General features: G+C 45.8%; 2 protein-coding genes across 3 annotated transcripts in view; one reads left to right on the top strand and one right to left on the bottom strand.

Annotated features, from left to right (window-relative positions):
• MAML3 (mastermind like transcriptional coactivator 3) overlaps positions 1–6339 on the top strand; it is a 354680-nt gene extending 348341 nt beyond the window's left edge. The window contains exon 5 of the mRNA XM_077815259.1: positions 1736–6339. Within this exon, the coding sequence (XP_077671385.1) occupies positions 1736–2721 (986 nt within the window). The 3' untranslated portion in view covers positions 2722–6339. The remainder of the gene's footprint in view (positions 1–1735) is intronic.
• A 3010-nt stretch (positions 6340–9349) lies between these two features.
• Positions 9350–20747, bottom strand: part of MGST2 (microsomal glutathione S-transferase 2) — a 29503-nt gene continuing 18105 nt past the window's right edge. For both annotated transcript variants that reach the window (XM_077815260.1, XM_077815261.1), the window contains exons 4-5: positions 13574–13655; positions 9350–9693 (exon numbers count right to left, since the gene is read on the bottom strand). In XM_077815260.1, the coding sequence (XP_077671386.1) occupies positions 9561–9693; positions 13574–13655 (215 nt within the window). In that variant the 3' untranslated portion in view covers positions 9350–9560. The remainder of the gene's footprint in view (positions 9694–13573; positions 13656–20747) is intronic.

Genomic DNA, 20747 nt, shown 5'->3' with positions numbered 1-20747 from the left:
ACGAGGACTGAGTTAGGACATCATGTCTTGCTTTTGTTGTTTAGTTTGTCTCTTACTACAGATTTTTTTAATTTAAATTTAATAATGTTTGATCTGGGAATAATTGTCTGCCTCATTCTGTGATCCTGTTCGAGCTTCATCTGCAGAGTATTTGATTGTTTTAGTTCGGTATGGTATTGACCCAAAACCACAATGAACCTGTGGCGTAATCAGAATTCCTGTAATTGTTTTTAAATAAAGATAGTAAATACAGAGGCATATTGGCTTCCCAGAAATCGATAATCCCACATCAGAAAGACACAAGCATGGTGCAGTTATTTGCCATGGTGTGGAATTTAACAAGGTTAGGATTTTCTGGCTTCCCATCATTGGTCCAAGGTGGAGTAAAATGTGTTTATAATATTGATTCACTAATACACTCTCTCTGCTCTACATGTCCAGAAAAAACAATTTTTCTTCTTTCCGTAGACTTAATCAGTAACAATGACATAGAAAATCCATTCATTTATGCCTCCTGAGCTATTAAAAAATTGATTGGCCTTCTGAGTCTGACATTTCCATTTTCATGGCTCAGTTTTGAAAGACAATGGAGATATCTAGAAGAGAGTCTTAACTGGTTGGCTGAAGTTCAGTTATTTACATTGAAATTCAGTCCAACAAAGTAGATTTCTAACCATCACATGCACTATGATGGGCCTGATCCTGCTTCCATTGAAGTCCAATAGGAGTTTTGTCTTTTACTTTGATAGAAGCAGCATTGGGCCCCATGTCTGAAAAGAATAGCGTATGCGCAGCTGCATACAGTGCTAGAAAAATGAAGACCTTTGTCTGTGTAATTTGTAAAAATGTCCCTGGGTCCCGTTTTTCCCAGTGAGGAGATGATTTAGTGTTATATATTGGTATGTAATTTACAGTTTTTCTAGACTTAGGGTAAAAATTTCAAAAGCACCCTACATTATTTTTAAAATGGGACTTAGCGCCTAAGTGACATAGGAGCCTTCTGAACATTTTGTCGTCAGTCACTGCCTAATAGAAGGGCAACTCTGCCTCAGCACTGCTGCTCCCATGGCTCTGCAGTGTACCTGCTGCTTTGAAGCCTCACAGTTTTACTAGAGGAGCTTGTATAGTACATTATCAAGAAGGCTCTGATGGTTTAGGCTGGGTCATGCACAGAATCAGTTTGCCTTGATATTTTAAAGATGAACGGAGAACCAAAAGCCCCTGGATCTCTGGGGGGACATCTCCAAAAATTGTCATAAATGAGAATTGCTTAGCGGGTAAATCATTGGCTTTTAACCTCTCCAGCCCTATTTTAGGTCTTCAGGGAAATTAGTCTAATGGCCTGTATTGATAGTATTCTCTGCTAACAGTCTTCCACTTCACAGATTGAATACCTAATATGATCAGCAGTTCCTGTTTAGGGTAGCACTGGAGATGTACCACCTCTCACCTTCAAGGAAAGGAGATTTTGCAGGTCGGCGTTCAGGTCACAGCTAGAATGTTGTGGGGAAGCACGTCCTGTCTGACATGTGAATACCAGGAGGACTAGAGTTTTCCTTCCCGGGATGGGTAACCTTCTCCTCTCTCCTTTAACTCTCGCATGAAAGAATAATTTATTCACCCAAAAAGCAAAGCAATCTGAAAGGCTCCTACAATCTGAAAGGCTCCTACAAATTTTTTGGTATGCAAAGATGTATGATTTAACACTTACAGTTTTCCCCCCTCCTTGCTGTAGGTTCTCCCCAGGATATAGCAGCAGTGAGAAACCAAGCAGCGCTTCAGAGTATGAGGACCTCCCGAATGATGGCCCAGAATGCGAGCATGATGGCAATGGGGCCCTCCCCGAACCCTGGCACAATGTCGACAGCAGCTGGTCAGTCCGAGATGGGAATGACTCCTTACAGCAACACATCTACCAGCCAACCAGGAATGTACAATATGAGCACAGGAATGAGCCAAATGTTGCAGCACCCAAACCAAAGTGGCATGACCCTGGCACATAGTGCAGGCCAGGGACCACGACAGCCCGCGTCTGGACAAGGGGTTGGAATTGTCAGTAGTTTTGGTCAAAGTATTCTGGTGAACTCTATTCCCCAGCAACATCAGCAGATGAAAGGACCTGTGGGCCAGGTCCTGCCCAGGCCACAAGCCCCTAGACTTCAAAACATGATGGCAACTGTCCCTCAAGGAGCACAAAGCTGGCAGCAGCGAGGCATACAAGGTATCCCTGGAAGGACTAGCAGTGAAATGGGGTCATTCAGCAACGGCACAGTGTACCCAGTGCAGTCTGGGCAACCAAGGCTGCCCAAGCAACATTTCCCACAGGGAATTAACCAGTCAGTCGTGGACACGAGTGGAACAGTCAGAGCCCTAAATCCAGCAGTGGGAAGACAAATGCTGCAACAGCTCCCTGCACAGCAAGGAACCAGCCAAGCAAGGACAATGGTTCTGCCTGCCATAAGTCAGGGGGTTGCCACTATGCCTGGTTTCAATCAGCCCCCTGCACAACAAATGCCAGGTGGGAATTTTGCTCAGAGCAACCAAGGTCAGGCCTATGAGAGGAATCCCACTCAGGACATATCTTACAATTACAGTAATGAAGGAGCTGGAGGTTCCTTTTCAAGTATAGCAGAGGGTGCAGACCTTGTGGACTCCATCATTAAAGGTGGACCAGGTGATGAGTGGATGCAAGAACTTGACGAGTTGTTTGGAAACCCATAGTGAGTGGGCTTGTATAGTTTTAAACTCTGATAGTTACGTTAAAAAAAGAAAACAGGATGTCCCCCCATCCTTGTTTTTTGCTTTTTAATCTGTGCAAACCGAGCTGAACTGCAGCCAACGGTGGAAGAGTCAGGTGGTGGTTAAAACATCGACATGTCGATTTCACAAAACTTCCACATAGCAAACTCCACTGCACAGCAGTACCTGCTCTGTCCATCTGTGAGAGAGAGGGAAGGGCTGGGAAAGCACCTGCTCTCTGTCCCTGGGAAGAGCTGGCACGCTCTGTGCGGTGAGGCACTGTTGCACAGCGATGTGGTGTTCCCAGTCTCTCCCACTCTATTTTAGTGTAACCACTGCAGCTTTCAGGGCGTGTGAAAAGCTAGATCCCTCGGGCCGGGAACAAAACCTAAGGGGGTTGCCAGGTGATTGCGCAGCCCATGTGCACAGGTCAGCAATGTTCTGAACTCTGGGTGTCAGCAGATCCCAGATTTCAAAGTGTACCACTCTCTTTGATTTGTTACAGAACAAGGCCTATGGAGCCTACTCTAGGCTATTGTGCAAGAATGTCCAGCACATGTGATTAGCCTAAACAATCATAGAGGGGTTACCATTTTCACTGTAGCATGATAAAAAATTTAAAATAAAAGATTAGCAGAACATAAACCTGGCAATACAAAGAGCAGGACAGTTTGAGTGCAGGACTGTCTGTGGATATGAGTGGGCATACCCACTGCTTAGGTGCGTGGGTTAACTTAATGAGCTATTAATACTCTTTTAGGCTCATGTCTGTGCTTCTGTATCTGGGCGCTTCGGCTCATCTGTGCTGCCTAGCAGTGTACTGTTGGCTAGCAGCTAAACAAAGTGTAAAAGGACTAAGCAGAGTGAACAGATTACAGTACAGATTGCAGATCGAATTCAAGTCCCCTTCTCTTCCTCCTCCCCCAATATGTTCATGAGTTTCATGATTTTCCCTTGACCATGGGGAGAAATATGCACTGTAACACAAGGCCATTGCACTTCACTTTTCTTCAGCTGAGCAGGAGCCCCCACAAACAGGGACAAAGAAGAAAGGAAGCAGGTCTGAGAACATTAAAATGCCCCACTAGAGTGTGGAACTCTGAATGAGTTTCCCTTCTTCTCCTGAATGCACAAGATTAGAGGTGTTATTTGGGGCTGGGATGCCCATGCAGTTGATTTAATACTACATGCAGCCTGTTTTTCTGTCCTAAACAGATGTTCAGTGTAAACTTCCTAGTGCTGGGATAAATTCGCGGGGGTATCCAAACAGCAGGAATCAAGAAAGGACTGGTTGTAATGATCATCCACGGAGGGGCAAATGACTGTATATTGGTTATCACAAATACAGGGTCTACCCAGACAAGCTCGCTAGGCAGTAGCAGTGACATATCTCTTGACAAGTTAAAAGCAGATCTGTGCTGAACTGGTAACAAAACTGTGATATATCTTTCAAAATGGTGCTTTTAAAATAATAAAACCCGGCCCTTCAGAATGTCTGAAACCAATCTCTATGAGCCAAAACATTTGCTGAAGTGAAAATTGTTTAAATGATCCAAACCTACCAATTGAGTTGTCTTCAGTGGCTTGGTTTAGGCTCCATGGTGTGAAGTGCTGACCCACTGAAATCTGTGGGAGCTGAGGATGGGCACTCAGTACCTCACAGGTTCAAGCCCTTTGTTTCTGCATGGAGCACAGGTCTGAGCAGGAGCAAGAAATGGGAGTAAAATGGTCCCTTTATCTCCTGAGGGTGTGTCTACACTGCAGCCAGGTGGTGTGATTCCCAGCTGGATAGACAGACTGGAGCTACTGTCCTAAAAATTAGCAGCATGGATATTGTGGCACTGGCAACCGCTCCAGCTAGCCATCACCCCGCTCCCTGGGTCTGAGCTTGGGTTGGTAGCCTGAGCCATCACAACAGCCACACTGCTATTTTAATGTGCTAGCTTGAGCTGAACTAATGCAAGTCTGTGACCTTGTGCTGGGAATCGCACCTCCAGCTGCAGTATAGACACAGCATCAGGGAACTCAGTGCCCTGCTGCTTGTTCACTCTTGTGTGGTAACCCTTTGCTGGACTTGTCTAGACTAGGACAAAGGGTGTAGACAGGGCAAGCTGTATTTTAACATGGGTTAGCTGGTTAAGGTAACTCCCAAACAATCTGTGTTAAAATGCAGCGTGTCCTGTCTACACCAGAGTTTTAAAATGCATTAGTAAAAATGTTTTACCCAACACATTTTAATAATATACCTGAAGGGGCTGATCAGTATCCGTTGAAGTCCATGGGATTTGGTCTTTCCACTGACTTCAGTGGACGTCAGGGTGGGCCCTAATCCTGTAAAAGTGAGCACCAACTGAAGATTTCAACCACAAGCATTTTATAGCTAGTAGGAGCTTAGTCATACTAGCATAAAAGGGGGGTAGATGAAGGGGTAGAACTGGCACCTGCAAGGGAAAATGGTGTGGGTATGTGTAAATGTTATGGGACACATGCTTGTCCTTCACTGTGTCAAACAGCTGCACCATGCTAACCAAGGGTCACATACAGCAGTGAGGACGCCAAGCATGGTGGGGATGGAGTGGCTGGTCTGCATCTCCCAGGCAGCGTCACTATTTCCTGGCCTTGGTAACAAAGGGTTCCCTGTCAACGATGGATACATCTACACAGCAAAAAAAACCCAAAACCTTACGGTGCTGAGTCCCAGCGCACAGGTCAACTGACTTGAGCTCGCTGGACTCGAGCTGCGAGGCTGAAAATAGTCTTGTACGTGTTTGGGCTCGGGCTGGAGCCCAGGCTCCAGGACCCTCTCCCTCGCCAGGTTTCAGAGTCCAGGCTGCAACCCGAGCCGGAACATCTACACTGCTTTGTTTTGCCCCGCAGCATGAGCCCTGTGAGCCTGAGTCAGTTGACCCAGGCTCTGAGACTCTCTGCCACGAGTCTGATTTTGCTTTGTAGATGTATCCTAGGAGAGGCAAACTGGGAAATTAGATTTAGAAACACACACACACACAGCGAGAGAAAAGTGACGTAATGGAAATTCATTTTTATTGGAAGGGTACAGGAATTATCTCATATATGGTGACAGGAAGTTTGCTGATGAGGGCTGAGTTGCTGTTGTCTTTGTAAAGCTTCCTCCAAATACTCCGTACTGGGACCAAGTAATAGAGAGGTAGATTTTAATAGGTTTGGTTTTTTTCTTACTATGGTGCTGATGTATATGTAATGTTTAAAAAAAAAAGGTTATTTGTAAATAGGTTTTTACAATTCTGCAGATATCACTGGGTCTACTATCTGTAAAATATATACATATAAATATATATATACTGTTTGTTTAAAATAGAGTATTTTTATTTCATTCCTTAACTCATCCTCACTGCAGTGGTATTGCACTTCAGATGACATCTAATTACTAATTTGTACTGTATCCCTGACAGCAACTTGCTCCATTTTATTCAGATTTTTCTAGTGTTCTGTTTTTACTTTGTACATTAAGCATTGCTTATTTCCTTTTGAGACCTGTACAGAGCTCTGAAAATGTAGAAATGACCTGATGTTAACATACCACTTTTAAAGAAAAAACAAAAAAACAAATAAAAGATTGTTATCTGAATCAAAGAAAAGACTGATTTAGAGGACTCTCACTCATGGCACCTCACATTCATCCAACCATGATATCCAGATATTATCATTATTATCTTTGGGGCTTCAAAGGAACAAGAGGGATCGAGTTTAAAATGGGCGTGAAGGTTATTTTCTTCAGTCGGCTAGCTATAAAGTAACAGTCAGTGAGAAGAAAGGGGCAAAGTCTGTTGGGGTTTATTGATTACAAGAGTGAACCATTCACTTTGTGGTATGCTGTCATGATCACCAGTAACAACAGCTATAATTAACATTGCAAAAATGTTTTCATTATAAGTCATTTTCACACTTTCCGGAGAAATCATTTTTAAGTCTTAATTTTTTTCCAGGTTTGGGCTGTGCTGAGGGTTTTCTTTTAATTTTATTTGAATTAAAAGTTTGAGCAAAATTGCTTCAGTCCTATTTGAGGTATGGGAGAGTAAAAAAGACACAGTGTTCCCACTGTAAACAAACAAATTTTTTTTTGAAATCACTCTTTGAAAAGGGTGACAGTGAAATCAGCTGAGGTTTGAAACGTGATATTTGGCACGTACTTAGCACGCAATGAGGTATAGTGCTTTTGCCTTCTTTGAGTGGGGAAAAAAATTGAAAAAAAAAATAAAAATCAGATTCATTGTCGTTGAGGGTGCTCGGTATCTCCTGGGATCAGGCCGTCATTTTATATTAAGTGTATTTAAGCTGGTATTATGATGGTAGCAATTTAATTTGCCCTCGGCAATAATTCAGTTCCTTCCTTGTGAGTGAGTGGTCAGCCTTTGGATTTGTACTGGAGTTTATCCAGTCGAGAATCTGATTATTACCCTGTAAAAGGGAGAAGAAATAATATGAAAGGAACATGTGCTACTGCTAGACTCAGAACCCTGCTGAATTCTGGTCTTGGCACTGCCGCCAAGTTACGTGGCTTTGAGAAAGTCTCCAGGCCTGTCAGTCACTCCATTAAAGTCAATGGAATTACACTGATATAAACCTACTATGTTTCCCCATATGTAAAATGAAGATGATATTACGTACTTACCTCAGAGGGATGTTAGTATTTGTCCAGTGCTTGGTAAATTGCGTAAAAGGCAATGTGGTAGCCTCTCTAATTTTAAGTAGCCCACCTCAGCTCTGTAGTGAGCAGGTGTAACTCCCATAATTTTGGTCCCATATTTCTCCTTTAGCACTGCTGCTCTGTGCTGTTAAACAGCTGCTGTGTTTCATCCCAGAAGTGGCAGCATTTCATTGGCGTGTAGTACATAGAGTTGGTATATCACTTTGCTCTTTTTGTAAAGTCGTTAGGGGCCTTGGGATGGCAGATTCGCTATAAACGTACCAACGCAAGGCTAAGGTTTAGCATGCCTGAACACTGCTTAAAGATGGCCTTTGTGGATCCTCTGAAAGTACTTCATTACTATGATTTAATTTGGTTCCCTATTACCATCCCCTCTCAATTTTCCTGGAGGCAGCACTCTGATTGTGACTGTCAAGAGGCATCATTTCTGCTAGAATAGATTTTTCTGTCTCTTTTCTTACCTCTTAGTGGACCAAATCCAAGCCCATTGAAGTCAATGGAAAGACTCTCATTAACTTCAGTGGGTGTGGGATCAGGCCCTGTATCTCCTGTTTTTCCCCCTGGAGCCATGGTGTTTGGGAATCTCTCTGGCCACAGTGGCTTCAAGGCAAGTCTCCTTTAAAAGCGCAAAAGCCAGACTATTCATCATCGTCGTTCCCTCTGCAACCATAACTGCCCCACCCATGTTGAATTTTAATTCTTTGGCCATGCGTAGTTAGCAATCTCATCGCTATTCAGGCACCAGAGATGCTAGAATATGGCAAGTGATCTAGTTACAGTGGCTATGAACTGCCTCAGCCTCAACTTTATCGTCGATCATCATGTGGAAGATGATCAGTGGTCTGACTCAACATCTGTTTAAGTCAATGGTCTTTGGATTCCTAAATGCCACATAGTGCCCAGAATGACCAGAACCAAGTGCATACAATATTTATGGCCAAACCCCAGCTGCAGATGTGTGCCAGAAGGAATCTCTGCCTATGAGCTCCCATTTATCTGAACAGATTTGGTGTCACCCAAATAGTTTGAGTAATCAGGAATCTGCTGTAACTTTATTTAGACCTATTTAAAGACATTTAACAGCTTTGCCTTTTTTCTTTCTACAGTGATGTTTCAATTCAACCTCAGCACCATGCCCGGAAAGCCCACCAGGCAGTGATTTTTCTCTCTGCCACACCCCCTTTTAATGAAAACTGTTTTCACAGTCAGTTTGCTTTCGTTATTATTTTATGACTCTCTGTGAGCTTTGGCTGTGCTGGAGCGTTTGTCTCGTCTCTCCTATACATCAGCCATCTGTGCTTTATGGAGAAACACTGAAATAGATTCAGTTGCTTGACTAGCATCTGTGCCTAGCTGTGTCTAGTTTCGGTCCTGATCCTGCCACTAACTTCAGATTGGTAGACCTCTGGTCCCTCATGAAGACCCATTGATTTCAGTGGGGTTCTCTGCGAAAACAGGGGTCTGCCCACAGAGAGGCCGCAACTCAGGAAAGTGTCCCTGTTCAGGAAAGGCGCTTTGTGGGACTTAAACACATACTGATTTTAAGCATGTGCTTAACTTCAAAGACTTAATCATGTGTTTGAAGTCAATGAAGTCTGTCTGTATTCAGGAAAGCACTGTAAACACATGCTTAAATGTTCTCCTGAATCAGGGCTGGAGTCGCTTGCAGGACTGGGGCCACAGATTTCTAAATGCCTCTGTGCACGGGCCATGTGTTTCTCTATGTTCAGCCCCAAACACGATGCAGAGAGGAAGAATCCAACAGCCACAGCAGAGCCGAAGGACATTGGGTAAAATAGCTGTCACGTGCAACTGTTTCAAATAAGCCACTCCCTGGATTAACATTGCCTGAATTCAATGTAATTTTTGCTGTCATACGATATTGTACACAAGACCAGTTCATTGAACACATAACTCAAAAAGTGAAGCCACATTCGCTATATTCTTTGTGCCTGCTTTTCTGTGGTATAGGAAAGAAACAGTGTAAACAAATGGTCAGGAAAGACATGCACTTTACATTGCAATGGACAATTAATAAAGAAATCTGGATGCTTTCATTCCACATGATGCAGCTCATCTGCCTTTTAATGTCCAGGGAAAGCATCTGCTTTATTTATTTATACATAAATAATCGTCAGAGCAATTTATGTAATTTCTTTCCTATGCTGATGTCCAAGTATTCTTCCAGAAAGCTATTAGTAATCCCAGCTGCAGCCAGGGCCATCAGTGAGAGCAGAACCACCACACTCCAGTAAAAACATGTTATCCTAGAGGACAAAAATGGAAAGAAACACAATGACAAGATGTACACGCTGTGTTTGTTGTGAAACTTTTCAGTCTACACCAGCTGATCAGAGCTGTGCCAGAGAAAAATCAGCCACTGATGAAACTGATTTGAAAAATAAATGACCTTTTCACCAGAAAGTGATTTTTGCAGGAAAAATTAGTAAATTTTCCTCTCTGAAAATGGTGATGTTCCCCCGAGGTAGTTGTGTTTGACAATTTGCAGTTTGTTCCAGAGTGGGATTGATCACAGCATGAAGAATTAGTCACTGATGTGGAAATGGAAAAATGTCACTGTGACGGGGTGGACTCCTCACACTAGCCCTGCAAGAGCTGGATTAGGCCAGGTAGGCCCAATCAGCTAATTAGACTGTAGAGGAGACTTAGGCTGGAGGCAGCTAATTAAGGACAGACTCACCTGTACAGGAACAGGCAGGGCATGTATTTGGCTAGTTGGCTGTAGGGGGGCTGCTGGGAAAGGATGTAGGGAAGTAGGTTGCAGTCATTCCAGGAGTGGAGGAAGTTGGAGGCTGGCAAACCCAGAGAGGTGGGAAGCAAGATAGGAAGCAGCCCAGGGAAACAGCAGCAAGAGGTAGGACTGTACAGGGACTGTGGCTGCTTGTTAGAGGGTTCCTGGCCTGGAATCCAGTGTTGGGGGCATGCCTGGGCTCCCCTACCAGCCACTGGGGAATGGCAAGGGCAGCAGGTCTGGAAAGACTGTGGATTCCCCAGAATGGGAGAACTTTAGTGACCTGGCAGGAGGGCCAAGCCACAAAGAGGAAGCTGCAGACCTGGGAGTGAGCAAGCCAGCAGAGTGAGACAAGATTGGAGAAGACAATACTGGAAGGAGTGTGCAAACTGGAAGAGCTAATCCCAGGACAGCCAGCAGGAGGCACTGCTTGTGGTGAGTGGACTCTGACAGTCACCAGTTACCTAATTTATTAATTCTCAGGAAAATGTGAAAAATCTTTCATGCAAACAAAGCTGGGAGGTTGGCACTGCTCTGCTGCAGGTGTGTGTGTGTGTGTGTGTGTGTTTGGGGTGGGGGTTTGCACACTTGTCAAGGCCTGGGAAAAGTGAGCTGCCCAGGCACCTCTTATGTTTACAGATTGCAGCCTTATCACATGCAAACTGGGGTTGGTATGTTCAAGTCCGATAACTACACATGCTATGAGCTCTATGACTTAATGTGGTGTCACCTAATTTGTGCACACAATTGTGGGGTTTTGCAGCTGCAATGGGAACATGTGGGAGGCTCAAAGCGTCCTGTGCAGTAGGCAAGTAGGGAAATAATTATTTCCATTTACCTACAGAGAGGCAGACTGAAGCAAAGGTAGATTGTGTGACATGCTCAAACTCACAGAGGGAGTCAGAGTCACAGCTGAAATTAAAACTCTCAACTTCTTGGTTCACAGCCCTGTGCACAGGTCCCCTGACCACAGCTCTCTCCCAAGCCCTGGGCCCTATGTAAGATCAGTATTGGCTGAGATAGATCATCAATACTTACTGAAGGTGGCTTTTGTTGAAAATGCCAAGAAAACATTCTCGCATGGCCCTTTGGTACTTCGGGTTTCCACCAAAGGCAGAAAATGCAAATGGGAAGGAAATGTTAAGCCAAAGTTTTTGTTGGCTCTTTTAAAAACCAGTTTTCCACTCCTCAGAAAGAGTGAAATATCCCCAGCAGGCTGAGAAACGTTGGAAAAATCAAGCGTTGGCTAGATGCAGTAGGAGGCCCCCAAACATTTTTCCAAGAACGTTGTTGTGCAGTGTTTTGGGATCCAAATAGCAGTGGTCAATGGAGAAGGATTCTAGCAATAAGGAGCAAGATGGAAAAAGGAACTTGGATGCTGGCAGTCTGAACTGGAACAGTACAGAGTGTCCTACAACTGGATTGCTCTGGGGTTGCTAATTGGATACATAATCTCACAGTTTATTATAACAGGTTACTGCTTCAAATGCAGGTCAGACTGGGAATGACCAAAATTCATCACCAGCTGAGGACCACTCAATGGTCTATGTGAAATGTATGGGTGGTCTCAGTACAATTTCTAGTGGACAGGTATCCTCATTACAGCCGGCACCTTTGTTGTCAGCCCGCGCTGAAGATGGAATTACCTTCACACGGATAGGGCTGTCCTCTCCAGGTTGAGATCTATTGACAGGGCAGAGTGGGCAAACTGGCACTGCCTCTGCCTGGCCAGTACATGTTTTGGGCCCAATTCTCCAACCCTTACTTGTACTGAGCAGTACTTCCATGAACATTCCCACCAAATGTAAGGGGCTGATCAGCATGGGCAAGGGTTGCAGAAACAGGCCCTTTTGCATCTCAATGGCCGTTAGGTGCCTTGAAGATGTGGGCCTTTGTGAATAACTCAGTTTTCCAGGGCACCAGTCTGGCCCATGACAGCAGCACTGAACTCAGCTTAAATAAGTGAAAAAGAGTTCCACCAAGTAACAAAGAGCAAACCCCAGTACAACAATAGACCTAGGCAATACCTTTGTTTCCTTGAGTGCAATTTCAGGAGCTGATGGTATAATTTTAAAATCATAGAGTTGCAGAGGGGGAAAGGTTTCTTAACAAAGAAGCTTTTTTATTTAGTTGATACAAAAAGGATATTTAATTTCAAAATGTGCATTCCCTCCTAGATATTCCTTTATAGCTGTGGTCTTTTATAGCTGTGGTCCTTTCTGGTTTTTCAGAGGGTTAGCCTGACAATTGCATCCCTAACAAAGGGCAAATTTTAGGGTATAATTTTATCTGGGAGTCTCTCTCTTTCTCATTCCTTAGGGGCAGAAAGGAAGGAAGCCTTGCAAAATCGGACTACTAACTGGCACTGGGTATTTTGAGGAGCAGGGAAGAGGCAGGAGGTTAGCATTGGTGCATTGACTCAGGAAAGTAGAGCTGGAAAACATTTTGTTATTCCTCTAGGAGCGGAGGAATGGACTAGAGGATTGTTCCCGATAAAGGTGTGTTAAAGTGCTTGCCCCCAGCCCCTCAGTCTAACTGTAAACCCCTCCAGGGATGGGGAGTTTGTCTTTTCCTTGTCTTACACACTGTATTGAGGTTTAGAAGAACGTTGGCATCACAGATGAGGCTGTTTCTTTAGCCTATCTGGGTTAATACAGTACTGAGATGAAAGAGGAAACAATTTGTGAGAGTGCGCATGCGTCCCATCAGTGGCAGCATCAGATTTTGAAATGGAGAGTGGCAGGTAGAGAGATCTTGCATGGATTCCAAAGCTATTGCACATTTCTGCAATCTCAAGCCTTTGGAGGATCAGTTTAAACACTGTAAGCTTGTGCTTATCCAAAGCCTCCTCATCTGTTTGGTGAAAGTTCCTCTAGCTACAAGGTCAAATTTTCTTGCTCGTTCCCATTGTGTACTTTGTGTGGTCTGCATAATAAATACGTGAATACAATGATTTTACTATTAATGAACTGAGGAAATGCTGGCAGTAGTACAAGCCAGACAGGTTGTGTGCAAGCTTTGCCTCAACAGTCTCCAATGTAGTGCAATCCTGACCTGCAAATCTCTAGGCTTTCTATTTCTGGGCCTCTTCACTGCACATATGCCAACCCTGTTAGACTGTAGGGTGCAAAGTAGGCACCCACAAGGCATTGCACTGAGACCATCAAACCTCCTGTCTCTTGCGACCAGTAGCACATTCACGCTTTAACCTTAGGCTTCAGCTGCAGCAGCCAGCTACCTTCCCTGCGGGTTTTCATTTCAGACCTCTTGCTGACACTTTACACATGTTGCATTCAATTATAGTCACTTTTCACTACCAGTCGTTGGTGGTAAGCCCAGCTTCAGGCCACAAACTGGAGCATTCAACTTAAGCACAGATGGTGGGTCCTTCTTACCTTCCTTTTGCAGACTCTGCATATCCATGGAAGTATTTGTGATGGGTGTACATGTACACCAGACCCAGAAAGGCAGCCAATTCTGAAGGAAAAAAAGAGATTAATGGGAGAAAGTTAGTGGGGAATTTAAAAATTAGGATTTGAAGGAACTAGTCAGTTTCATTGTGATTATTTTATTTTTGTGGTTCCAGGGGTTTTCATGGCATTTCACAGACATCTCAATCCCTTGCTGTAAACAGTCACATTTTGTTTCTGAAACAGAAGACTTTTTATCTACTTATTTTATTTGTTGCCATTAATAATTTGCATTTATATAGTATCTTTAGGTGAAGGATGGGAGTATGGTACACACTGTAAGGAATTATGCTCATGTGATATCCCTCTGAGGTAGAAAAAATATTATCCCCATTTTACAGTGGGAAGGAATTGAAGACCAGAAGGGACATAACTTGTCAATGGTCACAAGGAAGTCAATATCTGAGCTAGTCCCAGAATCCATCTCTTGTGCTACTCCAGTTCTGGGCTTGTACCCACAAGCCTCCCCAGTCCCGCCTTTAACTAGCTGATTATTAGCGTACAGGAGAGTTAATGGACTGGAAGCAGTGAAATCTTTTTCTTCTGCAATTCATAAGCATACTCTCCTTGGGGTGTTTCACTTCACTGCCTTACCAACGGCCTCAGCCATGACCTAGAAGAACCACTCTTCTATAAAGGTAAGAGGTAGATCAGTCCCCCACCACGGGACCCGTTTAGTTAGAGAGATCACAATTCAACATAAGTGTCCAACATTTGTGGAGTAAACCGAGAAAGGGGTGAATCAATTCCAGTAGCAACTAGCCAGAAAACAATGGTGAGGAGTCTAAATATGATGCACTGTCCATAAGAGATAAAGAAACGGGTTCAACAACTGCTGAACAGCAATAGAACTATATTTCAAAGAGGCAAAATGAGGCAAAAGTCTGATAGAAAGTCTCCTTGTCCCCCACCTATGGGACTGTGCCACCAACTGGTTTCACAGCTCTTCGATTCACTCTGAGCTGTTCAGGGCCTGATCTCACTTACGTTGGTGCAACTTCAAGGACTGAAGCAGAATTATTCCCGATTTACCCTGCTGTGATGGGTTCGGTCACAGAGACCCCCTTGGGACTGTCACCTGATGTGCTACAACTACCTCTGAGCCAGTTTTCTCTGCCAGTTTGGGCCTTCAGAATCCTGCCTTGTTGAGCCAGATACGCCAGTCTGCTCCAGCACAGACCCAGGATCTGACCCACCCCCCAAAGCCGCAGACTTAACTGGAAAAGACTTAGCAAGTGCTCCTGTCTCTAGCACCCAGACACCCAGCTCCCAGTGGGATCCAAACTCCAAATAAATCCTTTTTACTCTGTATAAAGCTTATACAGGGTGTGATACAGCATGGCCAGAGGGCAGCAGAAGAGTGTTAGAAGGGAGCCTTATTCCCTGCAGAGGGAAGAAAGTTTGCTATAAATTAATTAAAGCACCTGAAGCCAGTCACATGATAAAAAACCCCTGCTTCAATCAGACAAGAGGAGGAGTTGAAGCAGAGTGGATTGCATTGGAGCAAAGAGCAGTTGGGAGGGGTTGAAACAGAGTGGATTGGTGTTAGAGCAAAGAGCAGTTTGGAGAGAAGCAGAGGAGAGTTTAGAGAAGTGCTGTGGTGGGCTAAGAAGACCAAGACCCTAGGTAAAGGGACACCTGGTTTGTGCAGAGGGAGGGCAGGAAGCCCCACAAGCTGAAGGGCAGGAGAGGGAAGTAGCCCAGGGGAAGGAATTGCTAGTTCTAATGGTTTACTGCTATCCTAGCCCTGGTCTACACTAGGACTTTAGGTCGAATTTAGCAGCGTTAAATCGATGTAAACCTGCATCCGTCCACACGATGAAGCCCTTTATTTCGACTTAAAGGGCTCTTAAAATCGATTTCCGTACTCCACCCCAACAAGTGGATTAGCGCTTAAATCGGCCTTGCCAGGTCGAATTTGGGGTACTGTGAACACAATTCGACTGTATTGGCCTCCGGGAGCTATCCCAGAGTGCTCCATTGTGACTGCTCTGGACAGCATTCTCAACTCAGATGCACTGGCCAGGTAGACAGGAAAAGAACTGCGAACTTTTGAATCTCATTTCCTGTTTGGCCAGTGTGGCAAGCTGCAGGTGACCATGCAGAGCTCATCAGCAGAGGTGACCATGATGGAGTCCCAGAATCGCAAAAGAGCTCCAGCATGGACCGAACGGGAGGTATGGGATCTGATCACTGTATGAGGAGAGGAATCCGTGCTATCAGAACTCCGTTCCAGTTTTTGAAAGGCCAAAACCTTTGTCAAAATCTCCCAGGGCATGAAGGACAGAGGCCATAACAGGGATCCGAAGCAGTGCTGCGTGAAACTTAAGGAGCTGAGGCAAGCCTACCAGAAAACCAGAGGGGCGAACGGCCGCTCCGGGTCAGAGCCCCAAACATGCCGCTTCTATGATGAGCTGCATGCCATTTTAGGGGGTTCAGCTACCACTACCCCAGCCATGTTGTTTGACTCCTTCAATGGAGATGGAGGCAACACGGAAGCAGGTTTTGGGGACAAAGAAGATAGCTCACAGCAAGCAAGCGGAGAAACCGGTTTTCCCAACAGCCAGGAACTGTTTCTCACCCTGGAGCCAGTACCCCCCGAACCCACCCAAGGCTGCCTCCTGGACCCGGCAGGCGGAGAAGGGACCTCCGGTGAGTGTACCTTTTAAAATACTATACATGGTTTAAAAGCAAGCATGTGAAAGGATTAATTTGCCCTGGCATTCGTGGCTCTCCTGGATGTACTCCCAAAGCCTTTGCAAAAGGTTTCTGGGGAGGGCAGCCTTACTGCGTCCTTCATGGTAGGACACTTTACCACTCCAGGCCAGTAACACGTACTCGGGAATCATTGTACAACAAAGCATTGCAGTGTATGTTTGCTGGCGTTCAAACAACATCCGTTCTTTATCTCTCTGTGTTATCCTCAGGAGAGTGAAATATCATTCATGGTCTCCTGGTTGAAATAGGGTGCTTTTCTTCAGGGGACATTCAGAGGAGCCTGTTCCTGCTGAGCTGTTTGCCTGCAGCTGAACAAAAATGTTCCCCGCTGTTAGCCACGGGGAGGGGGGAGGGGGGTAGCCACGTGGTGGGGGAGGCAAAATGCAACCTTGTAACAAAAGCACATATGCTATGTATGTAATGTTAACAGCAAGGTTTACCCTGAAAGACTGTAGCCACTGTTTTATAAAATGTGTCTTTTTAAATACCGCTGTCCCTTTTTTTTTTTCTCCACCAGCTGCATGTGTTTCAATGATCACAGGATCTTCTCCTTTCCAGAGGCTAGTGAAGATTAGAAAGAAAAAAAAAAACGCACTCGTGATGAAATGTTCTCTGAGCTCATGCTGTCCTCCCACACTGACAGAGCACAGACGAATGCGTGGAGGCAAATAATGTCACAGTGCAGGAAAGCACAAAATGACCGGGAGGAGAGGTGGCGGGCTGAAGAGAGTAAGTGGCGGGCTGAAGCTCAAATGTGGCGGCAGCGTGATGAGAGGAGGCAGGATTCAATGCTGAGGCTGCTGGAGGACCAAACCAGTATGCTCCAGTGTATGGTTGAGCTGCAGCAAAGGCAGCTGGAGCACAGACTGCCACTACAGCCCCTGAGTAACCAATCGCCCTCCTCCCCAAGTTCCATAGCCTCCACACCCAGACGCCCAAGAACGCGGTGCGGGGGCCACCGGCCAACCAGCCACTCCGCCACAGAGGATTGCCCCAAAAAAAGAAGGCTGGCATTCAATAAATTTTAAAGTTGTAAACTTTTAAAGTGCTGTGTGGCATTTTCCTTCCCTCCTCCACCACCCCTCCTGGGCTACCTTGGTAGTCGTTCCCCTATTTGTGTGATGAATGAATAAAGAATGCATGAATGTGAAGCAACAATGACTTTATTGCCTCTGCAAGCAATGATTAAAGGGAGGAGGGGAGTGTGGTTAGCTTGCAGGGAAGTAGAGTGAACCAAGGGGCGGGGGGTTTCATCAAGGAGAAACAAAGAGAACTTTCACACCGTAGCCTGGCCATTCATGAAACTGGTTTTCAAAGCTTCTCTGATGCGTACCGCGCCCTCCTGTGCTCTTCTAACCGCCCTGGTGTCTGGCTGTGTGTAACCAGCAGCCAGGCGATTTGCCTCAACCTCCCACCCCGCCATAAACGTCTCCCCCTTACTCTCACAGATATTGTGGAGCACACAGCAAGCAGTAATAACAGTGGGAATATTGGTTTCGCTGAGGTCTAAGCGAGTCAGTAAACTGCGCCAGCGCACCTTTAAACGTCCAAATGCACATTCTACCACCATTCTGCACTTGCTCAGCCTGTAGTTGAACAGCTCCTGACTACTGTCCCGGCTGCCTGTGTACGGCTTCATGAGCCATGGCATTAAGGGGTAGGCTGGGTCCCCAAGGATACATATAGGCATTTCAACGTCCCCAACAGTTATTTTCTGGTCTGGGAATAAAGTCCCTTCCTGCAGCTTTTGAAACAGACCAGAGTTCCTAAAGATGCGAGCGTCATGTACCTTTCCCGGCCATCCCACGTTGATGTTGGTGAAACGTCCCTTGTGATCCACCAGAGCTTGCAGAACTATTGAAAAGTACCCCTTGTGGTTTATGTACTTGCCGGCTTGGTGCTCTGGTGCCAAGATAGGGAATATGGGTTCCGTCTATGGCCCCACCACAGTTAGGGAATCCCATTGCAGCAAAGCCATCCACTATGACCTGCACATTTCCCAGGGTCACTACCTTTGATATCAGCAGATCTTTGATTGCGTGGGCTACTTGCATCACAGCAGCCCAACAGTAGATTTGCCCACTCCAAATTGATTCCCAACTGACCGGTAGCTGTCTGGCGTTGCAAGCTTCCACAGGGCTATCGCCACTCACTTCTCAACTGTGAGGGCTGCTCTCATCTTGGTATTCATGCGCTTCAGGGCAGGGGAAAGCAACTCACAAAGTTCCATGAAAGTGCCCTTACGCATGCGAAAGTTTCGCAGCCCCTGGGAATCGTCCCAGACCTGCAACACTATGCGGTCCCACCAGTCTGTGCTTGTTTCCCGAGCCCAGAATTGGCGTTCCACAGCATGAACCTGCCCCATTAGCACCATGATGCATGCATTGGCAGGGCCCATGCTTTCAGAGAAATCTGTGTCCATGTCCTGATCACTCACGTGACCGCGCTGACGTCGCCTCCTCGCCCGGTATCGCTCTGCCAGGTTCTGGTGCTGCATATACTGCTGGATAATGCGTGTGGTGTTTAATGTGCTCCTAATTGCCAAAGTGAGCTGAGCGGCCTCCATGCTTGCCTTGGTATGGTGTCCGCACAGAAAAAAGGCACGGAACGATTGTCTGCTGTTGCTCTGACGGAGGGAGGGGCAACTGCTGACATGGCTTACAGGGTTGGCTTCAGGGAGCTAAAATCAACAAAGGGGGTGGCTTCACATCAAGGAGTATTTCAGGCAGGACTTCACGGAGGGTTCCAATAAGAAATGGTGCACCTAAGTTATTGTTCTTATTGGAACAAGGAGGTTAGTCTGGCCTCTGATTGATACATGGCTAGATTTACCTCGCTGCACCTTCTCTGTGAGTGACTGCAGTGTGACCTAGAGGAATGAGTCCCCTAGACGGGGGGGAAGCAAATGAGTATAAAACAAATCTGGTCTATTTCTTGGTTTGATTCACTCCATCTATCTTTTACATCTTTGGCTGGCAGCAGACGGTGCAGAAGGACTGCATGCCATCCACATCTCATGGCTGCTCGGCAGAAGATGGTGCAATACGACTGCTAGCCATCCTCATCTCTTGCCTGCCCGGCAGAAGATGGTGCAATATGACTGCTATCCATCCTCATCTCTTGCCTGCCCGGCAGAAGATGGTACAGTACAACTGCTAGCAATCCGTATCGCCTGCCTGCTCACCATAAGACGGTTCAATAGGACTGACTGCAGGACTAAAGAGAATGACCTGGTCAAGTCACTCCAAATTTAGTCCCTGCGCCCATGTCTGCCCAGGCGCTCCTGGCCGATGTGGCCAGGAGCACCTCGGACATGACGATGACGGCTACCAGTCATATTGCACCGTCTTCGGCCAGAAGGCAATGGGTTGCTGCTACTGTGTACCGCGTCTGCCAGCACCCAGGAGACATACGGTGACGGTTACCTAAGCGGGCTCCATGCTTGCCGTGGTATGGCGTCTGCACAGGTAACTCAGGAAAAAAGGCGCAAAACGATTGTCTGCCCTTGCTTTCACGGAGGGAGGGAGGGAACGGTGGCTTGACGATATGTACCCAGAACCACCCGCGACAATGTTTTAGCCCCATCAGGCATTGGGATCTCAACCCAGAATTCCAATGGGCAGCGGAGACTGCGGGAACTGTGGGATAGCTATCCACAGTGCAACACCTCGGAAGTCGACGCTTGCCTTGGTACTGTGGAAGCACTCCGCCGAGTTAATGCACTTAGAGCATTTTCTGTGGGGACACACACACTCGAATATATAAAACCAACTTCTAAAAAACCAACTTCTATAAATTCGACCTAATTCCATAGTGTCTAGGAATCTAGGGCCCCTGGGCTGGGACCTGGAGTAGAGGGTGGGCCTGGGTCCCTCCCTCTCCACTCCCCTCCTCTAGGACACTAGTGGGGCAGTTAATACTCCAGTTCAGGGGCAAGAAACGGTGCCCTGAATCCCCACCCAAGAAGAGAAAGTGCGAGGCCCATCATAGTAGTGCCGGCAATTTGCCACAAGAGTAAACTCATAAATTGTCTGCCCTCTATAACACTGAGAAAGAGATATGCACAGATGTTTCCCCCTCCCCCCCAGGTATTAATTACTTACTCTGGGTTCAATAATAAGAAAGTAATTTTTCTTAAGTATAAAAAGTAGGATTTAAGTGGTTCCAAGTAATAACAGACAGAATAAAGTAAGTTTCCAAGCAAAATAAAACAAAACATGCAAGTCTAAGCCTAATACAGTAGGAAACTGAATACAGGCAAATCTCACCCTCAGAGATGTTCCAATAAGCTTTTCACAGGCTAGAGGCCTTCCGAGTCTGGGCCAAATCCTTTCCCCTGGTACAGTTCTTGTTAGCTCCAGCTCAGGTGGTAATTAGGGGA

The sequence above is a fragment of the Eretmochelys imbricata genome, chromosome 4 (genome assembly GCF_965152235.1).
Source record: "Eretmochelys imbricata isolate rEreImb1 chromosome 4, rEreImb1.hap1, whole genome shotgun sequence".
Taxonomy (NCBI): domain Eukaryota; kingdom Metazoa; phylum Chordata; order Testudines; family Cheloniidae; genus Eretmochelys; species Eretmochelys imbricata.
This window is presented reverse-complemented; position numbering and strand designations above follow the sequence as displayed.